The sequence below is a fragment of the Brassica napus genome, chromosome A4, assembly GCF_020379485.1.
Source record: "Brassica napus cultivar Da-Ae chromosome A4, Da-Ae, whole genome shotgun sequence".
NCBI lineage: Eukaryota > Viridiplantae > Streptophyta > Magnoliopsida > Brassicales > Brassicaceae > Brassica > Brassica napus.
The window spans coordinates 3,668,806-3,680,645 of record NC_063437.1 but is presented as its reverse complement, the minus strand read 5'-3'; the positions used below and the strand labels follow the sequence as shown (position 1 = coordinate 3,680,645).

Here is an 11,840-nt window from a genome sequence, read left to right as displayed (position 1 = left end):
ACCCTAAACCCCACCCCATGAATGTTATTTTTGTGACTTTTGACCTTGAGTGCTAGTTTGAAAACAAAAACTTGATTTAGTGCTATTTTGGTCTTTTTCTCTTCGAACAAACAAGGTCAGGAACAAACTAGAAGCGAACCGAAATTACCAAACTTCAAAGCCAAAGATATTACTAAATTAACTAACAAATAAATCAATACATTATATTTATTAACTAAAATAATACAGTGTTTTAATCAAAATGTAGAATCCTTTCTATTACCAGTCTTAACCAATTAAAAACTGATCTAAAGTTAATAATGGAAGCTGATGACGAAGAAAAATAAATAATAAAACAAGAATATTAAAAGGGTCATTTCCTCACCACGCGTCCATCAGAGACCTAAGGAGCTCTTATTTCGAACGATAGTCTTTCCTTCCAGAAACTTCTCGACATAAAAAAAAGACTTGCGGCCTAGATCACTCCACGTGTTTTTAACATGATGTGGCAATCTGACGTGGCACTCCCTAAACACCCGGATTTGATTCTCCCACCACTCATTTTCCTCTCTCTCTCACTGAGTCAACTCGTCTCTCTCTTTTCCGTTTCTCAGTTTCTTCTCTGTAACCAAGAACGTTAAAAAAAACGCCGATTCGTCGAGAAAGTGAAACGCAGATCGATCACTGAAAGCAGACTTAGATATTCTGGTGGGTTTTGATCATCGGAAGAGTCTCTGCCATGAATGGGAACAACGGAGGATCAGTTAACGCGAGCGTGGTTTACATGTCCGGCTACTTACCAGGAGCCTCGCCGGAAAAGTCTCCGATTCTCTCTCATGTTCCCGTGCGGTTACCGGCGGCTGTCCACGGCGGAGGTTCATGGAAAGACGTATGCGGCGGCGGGTGTGGATTCGCTATGGCGATCTCAGGTTAGGGTTTTGGTTAAAGTCGGAAGCTTTGTTTGGTTTTGTATTCTAATGTTGGGGAGTTGTAGAGAATGGGAAGCTTATAACTTGGGGGTCTTCTGATGATGAAGGACAGAGCTATGTGGCTTCTGGAAAGCATGGGGTAAAATAAGATGATTACTTTTTTTTTGTCTTCTTTGCTTAGAAGTTGACTCCATTCTTGTCTTCCTTTGATATCATTGTTTAAGGAAACTCCAGAGCCGTTTCCACTTCCTACCGAGGCTCCTGTCATACAGGCTTCTGCAGGATGGGCACATTGTGCCGTTGTAACAGGTGAATGGACCCCTTCATGCCTTTGTTCTTTGACCTGGAGACAATGTTATCACAATGTTCTATGCTTAATGTGCAATATTTGGTATTGGTCAATTCAAATTGAAACTTAAGAAATGATTAAAGAGACCTGTAACTGATGTAACTGAAGCTACGATCTTGTTTAGTCTTAGAATGCTCGAGAAACTACGAAAGCAAGGAACAACTCTCAATTTTTACTAATCAAATCATAAACTTCTTACAAACTGTATATATGAATGTTTTTTCTCAAGAGTTGTGTGTTGGTGTGTATAGAGGCTGGTGAAGCGTTTACTTGGGGTTGGAAGGAGTGCATTCCATCAAAGGACGTTGGTGGGAAGCAGCAGAGTGGCTTGACTGAGCAAGGTACAAATGCATCAAGCGGTCAGAATGAGAACCGAAAGGTGGGGGAGGAACCAGTGAAGCGGAGACGGGTTTCTACCGCCAAAGATGAAACGGAAGGTCTTACATCTGGAGAGGACTACTTTGCTACAACACCTTCGCTTGTGAGTGTTGGCCTTGGAGTGAGGATCACCAGTGTTGCTACTGGTGGTCGGCATACTCTAGCATTGTCAGGTGAAGTTTAGAAATCCAAGATGAAGCAGCAACTAGTGTTTTTAGCCTTAGGTTATGTGAAGCCTGAAGATTGTTTGAGAATGATTGCATCTTATGTGTCATGTTTCTGCGGAAGTTTCAGATATAGGACAGGTTTGGGGTTGGGGATATGGAGGCGAAGGGCAGTTAGGATTGGGTTCCAGGATTAAAATGGTTTCAGCTCCTCATCTGATACCTTTCCTTGAATCACCTGGCTCTGGAAAAGAAAGATCTTTTGTATTGCATCAAGGGACAGCAACCACGTCAAGAGTTCCTGGTCAGTATATAAAGGCGATTTCTTGTGGAGGGCGTCACAGTGCGGCAATTACAGGTCTGTTGTGACTTCGGAGTTATCCATTATTGATTCAACTAGCTTGGCATGACGTGAAAGCTATCTTGTGATATATGTATTTCTCAAGTTGGTATCAAAACTGATCTGGAAAATGTAGTGATTTTTTAATCTTGATTGCTCGTCCTTCCTAGTTGCAGATTCTGGAGGGTTAATAACTTTTGGCTGGGGACTCTATGGACAGGTCAATGTTTCATTTCTTACTTATCTTTGTCTGGTTTACAAACTGATGGAGTCTTGAATTCAAATGCTTCCTGTTGAGCTTCTCTATTTTCTCATGCTAACCCAACACTTTTCTTGGTATGTAGTGTGGCCATGGAAACACAAATGATCAGCTAAGGCCCATGGCTGTGTCAGAAGTGCAGAATGTAAAGATGGAAAGCGTAGCAACTGGATTGTGGCATACTATTTGCATCTCTAGTGATGGTAAAGTGTTCGCCTTTGGTGGGAACCAATTTGGGCAACTGGGAACTGGCACTGATCATGCTGAGGTACATTTCTTATAATATAAAATTACTGATTTCTAATTGAAAACGTCTGAAATGTTGTGCAATCATGAACTGGAACATCTTCTGATATAGACCATACCGAGGTTGCTGGATGGGCAGAACATGGAGAACAAACATGCAATAGCAGTTAGCTGTGGAGCGCGACATAGTGCGGTTTTGACAGGTATGGTTTTTCAAATGTTAATTTCAAAAAAAGGGAACTCTCCCAACAGAACTGAGCACTAGCAACTTGGCATTTGTTTTCAGTCGTTTTAAAGAGACGAAACTAAAGAGCCCTATGAGATGCTGCACCTTGTCTTCAGGTCCCCTTTTGAATTGTTTCAGTTTAAATTTGTGGTCTCTCTTTCAGGAGAGTAAAAGTTATATCCTTATAGAAACATTTAGCTGTTCGTGAAACACCTTGCTTTATATGATATATGCCTGATGCTCCTTTAAGTTTACTTCACGGTAAAATATACGTGAAGACCGTATTGAGTGTGTTCTATGTTTTGCTTATTCACCGAAATTTCTGTTTCTGCAGATGATGGTCAACTGCTATGCTGGGGATGGAACAAATACGGGCAGGTATGATGTTGTTCTTGTTTTGTTTTTCCTCGGTTTGCTTTGCTAAGTGGTTATCAATGTGTAGTAGTGTATCTTAGTTGCATCCCTCTTGTTACTCAACAGCTGGGTCTAGGAGACACGATTGACCGGAACATTCCAACACAAGTCGAGCTCGATGGCTGCAGACTGAGAAAAGTGGCGTGTGGATGGTGGCATACTTTACTTCTAGCTGACTCACCCACTTGAGCCAATCACCAGATCCTCCGTACAGGACATTTTCAGGGTTTCCATCTTGTGAAAGAGCTGCTTGTAGGTTTGATAGAAGCTGTACATACAGAGGATATTTTCTGTATGTGTGTTTCTTCTTCTTCTTCTTCTTCAATCTTTCTCTGTCTTTTATGTTTTTCAAGGGACAGATCTCTTTGACTTTGCATTGTATTATATGGCAAATTTGCGGAACAAAACAATAAATCAGCTTGGTATGAAAGAATCTTAGGTTTCTTCTGATGAATGTAAAACAGTTGGATTTGTTAACATGAACAAGAGTTGGATTGGTTTTGGACTGTGACCAAGGCAAACAACCCTGTTTCTTGTGCGCAAGGTGTTGTGGGTTAAGCCAGTGTAAGGGATATAAGCTTAAGAAACATTGATTTGAAGCAAAAATGTCACGTCTCATCAAAGCCAGTACAAGATGGTGTCGACATTTAAAAGAAACTAAACAGATGCTAAGATCCAAAACGTGACATGAGAAGAAAGGGCAATCTGAAACCAAGTGACGAAAGAAAGCGCCACAGCAATTTCATACCTAAGACATGAAAGTTGGTCATGGATACCACAATACTTGAGATCTTTGGCATATAAAACCACAACTCCTGCTGATGAACACGCAGCTGCAAGAGATAACATTGCTGTCACCTGCCAACAACAAAACAAATTCATTACAAGAAGCAAACTCTATCATTACAGATGAAGCAGACAAAAGCAATGTGGGTGTTGCATACCCAATCACCAACGACGAATAAGCTAACCAAGATTGGGTTTTGGAGATCTTTCTTGGTCCTCAGAGCATAAACATCAAGACACGCGAGGGCAAAGCTCCACAGCAATTGAAGACCCATTGAAGCAATCAAGTAGCTAAAAACCAAACCAAAAAAAAAAAAAAAAACAAAACGTGGTTAAGAGAGAACCAAATCAACACTTAAAAAAAAAACATACCAGAAAGCAGTGCGACCAGAGAAGTCGGCCGCAGAGACCATAACTCCAATAGAAGCAGCAGAAGAAGCACATTGTCCGATTCTCAGTAAGAGACCACACACAGTTCCTGGTCCTCCGAAGATCTTCTTCATCTCATCCCAATGTTTTAAAACCCCCCAGAAAAATTGCGATGAATCAAGCGAGGAAAGAGGAGATGCAGAGGAGCTTCATAGGTATAATTGGGCACCACCTACTACTACATACGAGTTTCCTAAATTGCGATAGATTCTTTTATAAAGCTGGACTCTCAGCGGTGGTGTCCGACGTGGCCGACAAATATATCTTTTGAGGAATTTGGTAACTCTTTTTGCTATTTTAATTGAAGGAATAAAATTATAATTAATATAATATTGTCTTTTGTATGAACTATAGATTTTACATAACAATTGTATGATCATCATACTATTTGGATTGTTATTCGGAATGACAATGACACTCATTTTCTTGTTAGCTAGCTCTAGATTACTCTTAAGATTGATCGAGTTACTACTTGTAATAGAATGTTTTTCCAAGTTAAATGCACTTTATGTTTTTCTTATGGAGACAAATCGAAAACTCTTTTTTTTTTTTTGCAATTACATAATGGGGAAGTTCGGAAGATGTAATTTAAAGATGGTGTAGTGAAATTTTGTTTTTGATCAAAACGTTCCTGTAAAGAAAAATTACGAGAATAGTAACTGAACTGTAGAATATGATTCAGCTGCCACCAAAACTTAATTATCTTTCATAAACCAGAAACTCAAAATACTTGTCTGCAGCTAGAGAGAAAATTCAACAAAACATCCCAAAAATAACAAAGAGGCAAAGCGCAGCAGCTTTTTAGATTTCTCAATCTCTCTCACTCACTCACAGTTGTTTGGTTTCGACCTTCTTCTTCTGCCAGAGCCTGTCCACGCCACTGTCTGCGTCTCCCTGCAATTCATGTTTCATTCAATCAAAACGTCCATAACCAAACACAATCCTGAGCACGGACATTATAAAGTAAATTAGTGGAGAGCTATAACAACAAACCTGAGCACGGACGAAACCGCAGAGCGCAAGTGTGGTGAACTGTCCAGTGTAGATACCATCGGCATCAAGATGGCCAATGTTAAGCTGAACAGATGCATGATCCTTTGATGTGATCAATCTGTTTGTAGCCGAGCTGCAAATTTAAAATCCACCAGACAACAAAAGATTCACAGCTTAGCAGATGAAGATTATTAATCAAAGATAATTAGCTTCCTAGGATTAATTAACAGCATAATGTAAAGAAAAAGATATACCATTTCCTTGGAATGTATAGCTCTGTGACGACTCCTTCCTCGTTCTGCATGATTATTGCTTGGAAAATTCGATCTGATCCATAACAAAACCGGTCACAAAAATATTACAAAATGTCTAATAAAGATTCGCTAGCAGAGAAACATATGAACAATGAAGTGAAGAGTGATCTCAAGCTCTAGATAAAGAGATCATCAACAGTAACTGCTAATATTCTACACGATACGAATGCTTGTCACGCGTTTAACAGTAAAACATAGAACGATTAACAGCTTCGAAATTACTGGAAGAAGAATCTCTTACCTGAGAGGATAGAGCAGTTCGGCGGCGATGGAAAAACAGAATAAAAAGCAAATTATGTCATTTATAGTTGCGAGCGAGCTCTTAGGGTTTGCTTATATCGCAGTAGATGTTAAAGACTACTATACCCTTCATGTTTCTGAACTAACTTCTCAGAACCGAACCGAGCGGGTATATAAAAATAGAACCGAACTACCAGAATCTAAACCGACAGCCGACAGGTATTTGTGTATGGGTTTCTACAGCGACTTCAATTGTATTTTTGTTTATCTTCTATTCACATATGTTGTCACATGAATCTACGAGCTGATCCTACATAAAATATCCCCTATATATTATTTGAGAAGCATTACAACATTTTTTTGTACATACATGTCATCACTAGAATGATTCTTAGAATCCTTAGAAAAATATGTTGGTCCATCTAAATATATAATAAACTTTTTATTAAACTAACCATAAATACATTATTAATGTGCTTCATTATTTCCATAAATAAAATTACGGAATTATCTAATATGACTAAAGTATATATGACAATTAATGACTTTGAATAATAAAGATTTGATAAAAATAAGTGTATGTTATATTATTTTGTTTAATTTTAAACTATTAAAATAAATTAAACAATCATAGTAACCATTTAATAAAAATTAAAAAAAAATTTTATATGTTGTATTTTGAATTTTTAAAAACGAGTATAAATTAGTAAAACCATTAAAAGTTTCACATTCAAATTTTGTGATATATGCTTTAAACTTTTTGTTATGACATGATACAAATAATTAAAAAATCATATAAGTTGAAAGTGTCATTTAATAAGTATTAAAAATAATATATATATAAAAATATATATGTATATGCATATTAAATTATATGTCATATAAGAAAATAAATAAATATCTTAATTTTGAAATTTACTTTTAACAAAAAAAATTTGAAAAAATATTGACAAATTAATTTTTAAAAATATTAGAAATTATATAAACTATTAATCCCACAGTGAAAGTTTTGTTATCAGTAATTTAAATTTTTTGCTATAATAGATACAAATAATAATAAAAACATGAGCAAAAAGCATCATTTAATAAATATTAATATTAAAATATACTATATATATGTTACTATCATTTAAATTTAATTATATACCATATCAAATAGAAAAAAATATTTTTTTAGATTAATAAAATTTATTTATATGTTCGCACCAACTTAATTATATAGGTAATAGTTACTGACTTTTTAATTATTCAATATATATTTATTGTTTCATAATAGGTTAGAAACATATAATATATAAAATAATTTATATATATAATGTTTATCCCGCGCAAGGCGCGGATCTTAACCTAGTTTCACTAGTATTCTGATATACACATTTACACATTTCTAGACCATGAGGAGGACATGAAGCTTGTGCAAGTGCTTTATGCCTTCAATTCAGATGTAACATTCAGTTTGGAATCAATGTCTTTTACAGGATAAAATCCAAGATTTGTAAATGTTTGATATATTTTCACTTTGGGTAAAATCTCTACCTTTTATGATTATAAAATATACACAGCTTTACACTCGATGAGAATGTTATTACAAATCACAAAGCCATTGGTTCCAAAAATCTAATCCTTCTCACTGGTTCAAATAATATCTGAGGTTATCAGCTTTGGGTTGGTCTCTGATTTTAGCCATCGCTCTCCGTTCTATCTTCCGGATCCCTTCTTTGCTAACCCTAAGCAGCTTCCCAATCTCTTCCAAGGACTTGGGCCTATAGTCTTCAAGACCATAACGTAGAACCATCACTTGCTTCTCTCTAGCCTCTAGCCCTTCTATTAGATTATGTACCTCTCTCCTTGCGCTCTGCCTCATCACAGCCTCCTCTGGACTCTCCATCGTCGTGTCTGGTGTAAACTCCTGCATACACACACACAGCAAACAAACATTGACTCACAAAACCAAAACCATGCAAAAATAGCTTAAATCTACACAAAACCAAATATTTTTTATAACAGTTTATGAGAGAGGATGTTGGTTCAAAAGGACATACCAGGAACTTTGTGGTAAAGCAATCCCCAACTTTCTTGTCGATTGAACCAACCACTTTCAGGCATTGGTTAGCTGCTCTAATCTTCTTTAACGAGTACCCTGTTAGTTTCGAAATCTCCTCATCAGCTGGATACTTTATCCCCTGGCTCGTTTTCAAGGTCTTGCGAGCCTTTTGTATCTGACTCATTGTTCGGATTATTGACGCCTGCCAAAATAAACAACATCGATCACAGAATGAATACAAGTGAGGTTCTTTGGCTTTTCTAGAAATGAAAAATAAAATTAATAATCAAGAATGCACAAACAGGAATGTGGACGCCTCTTGCATGCCGTGACACCATCGTGGACATCGATTTTCTTATCCAATACTGCACATACGTCGAAAACTTGTAACCCCTTGTGTGATCAAACCTCTCTGCTCCTTGCAACACTCCCACATACCCTGCCTGAAACCCACATTCAAGAACATTAGAAACAAAGGAACTGTAAACACAAAGTTTCATGTGCAAAGGTTTGACTCTCATACAGTTCTAAAGGAGAGAAGATGAACCTGAATCAAATCTTCGTGGGCGATCCCGAGACCACGATAGTTTCTTGCGAGGAAAAGAACCAAAGACCGGGTGCTTTTCACCAGTTCATCTCGACAGTACCAACCGAAATGTAGATTGCGCATGAGAAGTTTCTCGTTCATCCCTGCTGCTTCAGCCCAACAAATCATACTCGCTACCTTACCACTTTCCTCTTCCAGTTTCGTTCTAATCCTCTCCATGTCCGCCACTAACTTCAATAGCCACATGAGAGTGTCATAAGAACTTCTTGTTAAACTACAAAGGATTATAAAAAAAAACAGTTAAGAGGAATATTTCACACTGAACCTTGACTCCTTGTGGCATCTCAGCCTCGTTTCTAGATATCCTCTCTCTTTTCTTTCTATATTTTGATGGTTTTCTCACTCTAGGGACATCAACACCCTCCCATATGGTTCTTGAACCCAGATCATCACTCCCAGTCATCAAACTCGACCGTCTTGCTTTCTTTCTCAGTTTCCTTGTTGAATGCACAAAGGTTTTCTGTTCTTCTGTAGTATCCACCAACTCAGGTGTTCCTGTGTCAGGTAAGCAAGAAGCGGTTGACGAAGCTCGGGACCTAGATAGACAGGTGTTGAATAACTCAGCAGCCCCCAACTTCCTCATTTGCAGCATAATATCTCTTTCCATTCTTAAAGACTCCAAGGCGACAAAAGTTTGCTCTAGTGCTAAAAGGTTCTTCCCTAGTAGATTGTACTGCAACATGCTACGAGATAAATTGGCTTTCTCTGAAGAAGAAGAAGACATTCGTTCTCCAACTAAACCCACGCCAATATTTTCCTGAAGACATGGCAACGAGTACTGAGAATCACAAGAAAGGAAAAAAAAATGTTTTTGCAGGGAAGTACAACAGACCTTTGGATCTTTGAGCTCTACATAGACGTTTTCAGCAGTTGCAGAAGCACAGCCACATGCTTTTAGAGGATGATCTCTCTGGTGAAATCTGGTTTCCTCTTTGAGTGAGGATAGGAACGACCACCTCGACGCAATTCTAACTAAAAGGATCAAGAAACCAAGAGAGATCATGTAAAATTTATCTGAAATTGCTGAAACAATTGTTCAATCAATTTGCTCAATTTACAGAACACAAAGTCTCGATAACAAAGATTAAACAAGGAGTTTTAGAGTAACTCTATAATAGAGTTTGAGTTTGCTCCAATGATACTCTATTTTAGAATAGAAAATAGAGTGATGAACAAAAAAAAACAAGTTACTCTATATTTGGGAGTAAATTTATATTTGGGAGTAAACCTATTTTTCACTCTATTATAGAGTGAGAAAAAGAGTACCATTAAATCAAATTTATGTGAGAAATTGCTGAAATAATTGTCCAATCATTTTGCTCAATTAACAGAAATTAAACAAGGAGTAATAGCAATTTCATGTCTGAGTAGATACTTTGACTTTCTCTCGAACCATAGTAATTTTATTTGGGTATGCTCTATATACTGCCTTTGGTCAACCCTCTCAACAACTAAGAGATCCATTCGAGGAACACGGGGACTAGCCACTTAGAGCCATCTGATTCATCTCAGTAAAGAACACTATACACACACACAGATGCAAAATCTTGATCATAAATCTTGAGAGGATCTTGTAGTACTCACCGAAGAAGGGGAGAGGAGTTTGGTCGCATCTCAAGAGAGAGAGCCAATGTTTGATCAAAGGATGCGGAGGTACAAAGACCTGATCATTCGCAGTCAGTTACAAACTTTCTAATGAAGAAGAGAGAAGGGAAGAGGAAGAAGAGGGGATTATTATACCAGCATGCTATTGGTTGAGGCCATACTCGATCGCACCAAGATACGTGGACGAGAAGCAGACGAAGATGACGAAGAAGAACCAACCATCTGTATAATCCGAAATTCAAAGAATGAAAGAAGCAAAAATCAGCAAAAGAGTAGAAAGTGTATCCATCCATACCTGTTTGGGAATTGGGAACGAATTGAAGGAAGCCATTGACGAGAGGGAGGGAGAGAGGGAGAGAGGATGGAGATGATATTAGTGTGTTGTGTATTGTATGGTCTATACGACTCTCTGTTTCGTTCGTTGCCACACTTTTTCTTTTTCTTTTTTGGTGTGTTTTGTGCCTTTTTTTTTACTTGCGTAATTTTGTATGGACGTTGGACTATACTTAGATAACGAAGCACGACGTCGTTTTACATTCTTTCGATCGAACCATTTTTATTTTATTTGTTTATTTATATTATAATCAAAATATCTGTTGTTAAAAGGAAAAATCAAAATATCTCAAGCTAAAATCCAGATCAATTTTAACAACTGTCTGCTTTACTAGTGTTTATTGTTTTGAATCGGCTCCATTGAATTAGTTGTTCATTCTCGTTGGAAAGAATGTTTTACACCATATTAATGTTAGCGCCGATTGCACCTAAAGAAAGATTATGATTTCTGCCCAAATTATTTTCAGTTTACAGAAAAAAAAACAGATTAATTTCTAACATTTACATGATAAGTTGTTTTTGTCAATAAAAACACACCATCAAGTGAAAAAGTAGCCTAAGCACACTATCAAGTGAAAAAAGTAGCCTATCAAGTGTCAAAATCAGTTTTGATAAAAACTATCTTTTATGACATGTTTGATCATATGTACCATTAGATCTGTTCAAGTTATGGATTTATACACATTAGAGTATTTCTAGTGTATTATTCTATTTTTTGTCTTTTAAATTAAAGTAACTTCATAATGGACTAAATTTCACTCATATCTTAATATATTTTGTAATGAGAAATAGTGTAACGAGTAAAAGTATAAAATCATGTTCTATTTATGTATGTTTTTTTCTATGATAAATGTAAAATCAAGTTTGCTATAAAAATGTAAAATCAAGTATAGTTCAAAATATTTTATTATAAACTTCATTTTAAAACGAAAAATGGAATTGGAGAAACTCTTAACCAGAGAAATGGTAAATTCACCGCATCACCGCAGTTATGTTTATAACCTTCAGAGTAAAAGTGATACGAAATTAAAGTTTAATAGTTCTTAGTTGTTTAATTTTAACAATCAGCCAGAAAGTGTAAAACTCTATCAACATCATTTTCTCTGTACATAATAATCATATCAGGTGTGACTGGTGATCATTTGAGTAACACTAGGAACAAATAAAAAAAAGAATGAAGAGGAATGAAATTAAAGGAATGAATG

The 11,840-nt window shown here is 36.7% G+C and overlaps 4 protein-coding genes across 7 annotated transcripts; 1 reads left to right on the top strand and 3 right to left on the bottom strand.

Moving 5' to 3' along the window:
- Window positions 1–537: 537 nt before the first annotated feature.
- LOC106445538 (ultraviolet-B receptor UVR8) lies at window positions 538–3,783 on the top strand. Of its 4 annotated transcripts, none has more exons than XR_007339173.1 (11): window positions 538–908; window positions 974–1,047; window positions 1,133–1,217; window positions 1,509–1,808; window positions 1,930–2,157; window positions 2,316–2,359; window positions 2,484–2,666; window positions 2,757–2,847; window positions 2,931–2,986; window positions 3,205–3,248; window positions 3,351–3,445. XR_007339173.1 is itself a non-coding variant. In XM_013887117.3 (10 exons), the coding sequence occupies exons 1-10, from the start codon at window positions 719–721 to the stop codon at window positions 3,471–3,473; spliced, it is 1,362 nt and encodes a 453-aa protein (XP_013742571.1). In that variant the 5' UTR covers window positions 538–718; the 3' UTR covers window positions 3,474–3,783. The 4 variants fall into 4 exon arrangements, 2 of the variants coding, with proteins under 2 accessions (XP_013742571.1, XP_013742570.1); XR_001288494.3 differs by having other exon boundaries at window positions 2,310–2,359; XM_013887117.3 differs by lacking the exon at window positions 2,931–2,986 and having other exon boundaries at window positions 3,351–3,783.
- Window positions 3,784–3,858: 75 nt separating this feature from the next.
- Window positions 3,859–4,761, bottom strand: LOC106445540 (CASP-like protein 5B2). The gene is made up of 3 exons (XM_013887118.3): window positions 4,443–4,761; window positions 4,229–4,361; window positions 3,859–4,142 (listed from the first exon to the last, which is right to left on the bottom strand). The coding sequence occupies exons 1-3, from the start codon at window positions 4,571–4,573 to the stop codon at window positions 3,942–3,944; spliced, it is 465 nt and encodes a 154-aa protein (XP_013742572.1). The 5' UTR covers window positions 4,574–4,761; the 3' UTR covers window positions 3,859–3,941.
- A 394-nt stretch (window positions 4,762–5,155) lies between these two features.
- Window positions 5,156–6,195, bottom strand: LOC106445537 (40S ribosomal protein S21-2). Its single transcript, XM_013887115.3, has 4 exons — window positions 6,048–6,195; window positions 5,747–5,819; window positions 5,493–5,625; window positions 5,156–5,393 (listed from the first exon to the last, which is right to left on the bottom strand). Exons 2-4 carry the CDS (start codon window positions 5,794–5,796, stop codon window positions 5,328–5,330), a joined length of 249 nt encoding a protein of 82 aa, XP_013742569.1. The 5' UTR covers window positions 5,797–5,819; window positions 6,048–6,195; the 3' UTR covers window positions 5,156–5,327.
- A 1,369-nt stretch (window positions 6,196–7,564) lies between these two features.
- LOC106445536 (RNA polymerase sigma factor sigC-like) lies at window positions 7,565–10,777 on the bottom strand. The gene is made up of 9 exons (XM_013887114.3): window positions 10,598–10,777; window positions 10,438–10,524; window positions 10,282–10,360; window positions 9,530–9,669; window positions 8,963–9,454; window positions 8,638–8,868; window positions 8,393–8,533; window positions 8,089–8,292; window positions 7,565–7,955 (listed from the first exon to the last, which is right to left on the bottom strand). Exons 1-9 carry the CDS (start codon window positions 10,631–10,633, stop codon window positions 7,674–7,676), a joined length of 1,692 nt encoding a protein of 563 aa, XP_013742568.1. The 5' UTR covers window positions 10,634–10,777; the 3' UTR covers window positions 7,565–7,673.
- Window positions 10,778–11,840: the final 1,063 nt, after the last annotated feature.

Excerpts from the sequence above, each read along its gene's own strand:
- LOC106445538 (XM_013887116.3), top strand. The coding sequence starts at position 719 with ATGAATGGGAACAACGGAGGATCAGTTAACGCGAGCGTGGTTTACATG. Across the intron at positions 909-973 it reads ATTCGCTATGGCGATCTCAG|AGAATGGGAAGCTTATAACT; the intron begins GTTAGGGTTTTG and ends GGGGAGTTGTAG. Across the intron at positions 1,218-1,508 it reads ACATTGTGCCGTTGTAACAG|AGGCTGGTGAAGCGTTTACT; the intron begins GTGAATGGACCC and ends TGGTGTGTATAG.
- LOC106445540 (XM_013887118.3), bottom strand. The coding sequence starts at position 4,573 with ATGAAGAAGATCTTCGGAGGACCAGGAACTGTGTGTGGTCTCTTACTG. Across the intron at positions 4,362-4,442 it reads TCTGGTCGCACTGCTTTCTG|CTACTTGATTGCTTCAATGG; the intron begins GTATGTTTTTTT and ends TTTGGTTTTTAG. Across the intron at positions 4,143-4,228 it reads TATTCGTCGTTGGTGATTGG|GTGACAGCAATGTTATCTCT; the intron begins GTATGCAACACC and ends TGTTGTTGGCAG.
- LOC106445537 (XM_013887115.3), bottom strand. The coding sequence starts at position 5,796 with ATGCAGAACGAGGAAGGAGTCGTCACAGAGCTATACATTCCAAGGAAA. Across the intron at positions 5,626-5,746 it reads CTATACATTCCAAGGAAATG|CTCGGCTACAAACAGATTGA; the intron begins GTATATCTTTTT and ends TTAAATTTGCAG. Across the intron at positions 5,394-5,492 it reads GCGGTTTCGTCCGTGCTCAG|GGAGACGCAGACAGTGGCGT; the intron begins GTTTGTTGTTAT and ends CATGAATTGCAG.
- LOC106445536 (XM_013887114.3), bottom strand. The coding sequence starts at position 10,633 with ATGGCTTCCTTCAATTCGTTCCCAATTCCCAAACAG. Across the intron at positions 9,670-10,281 it reads AACTCCTCTCCCCTTCTTCG|TTAGAATTGCGTCGAGGTGG; the intron begins GTGAGTACTACA and ends TGATCCTTTTAG. Across the intron at positions 9,455-9,529 it reads TAGAGCTCAAAGATCCAAAG|GAAAATATTGGCGTGGGTTT; the intron begins GTCTGTTGTACT and ends CCATGTCTTCAG.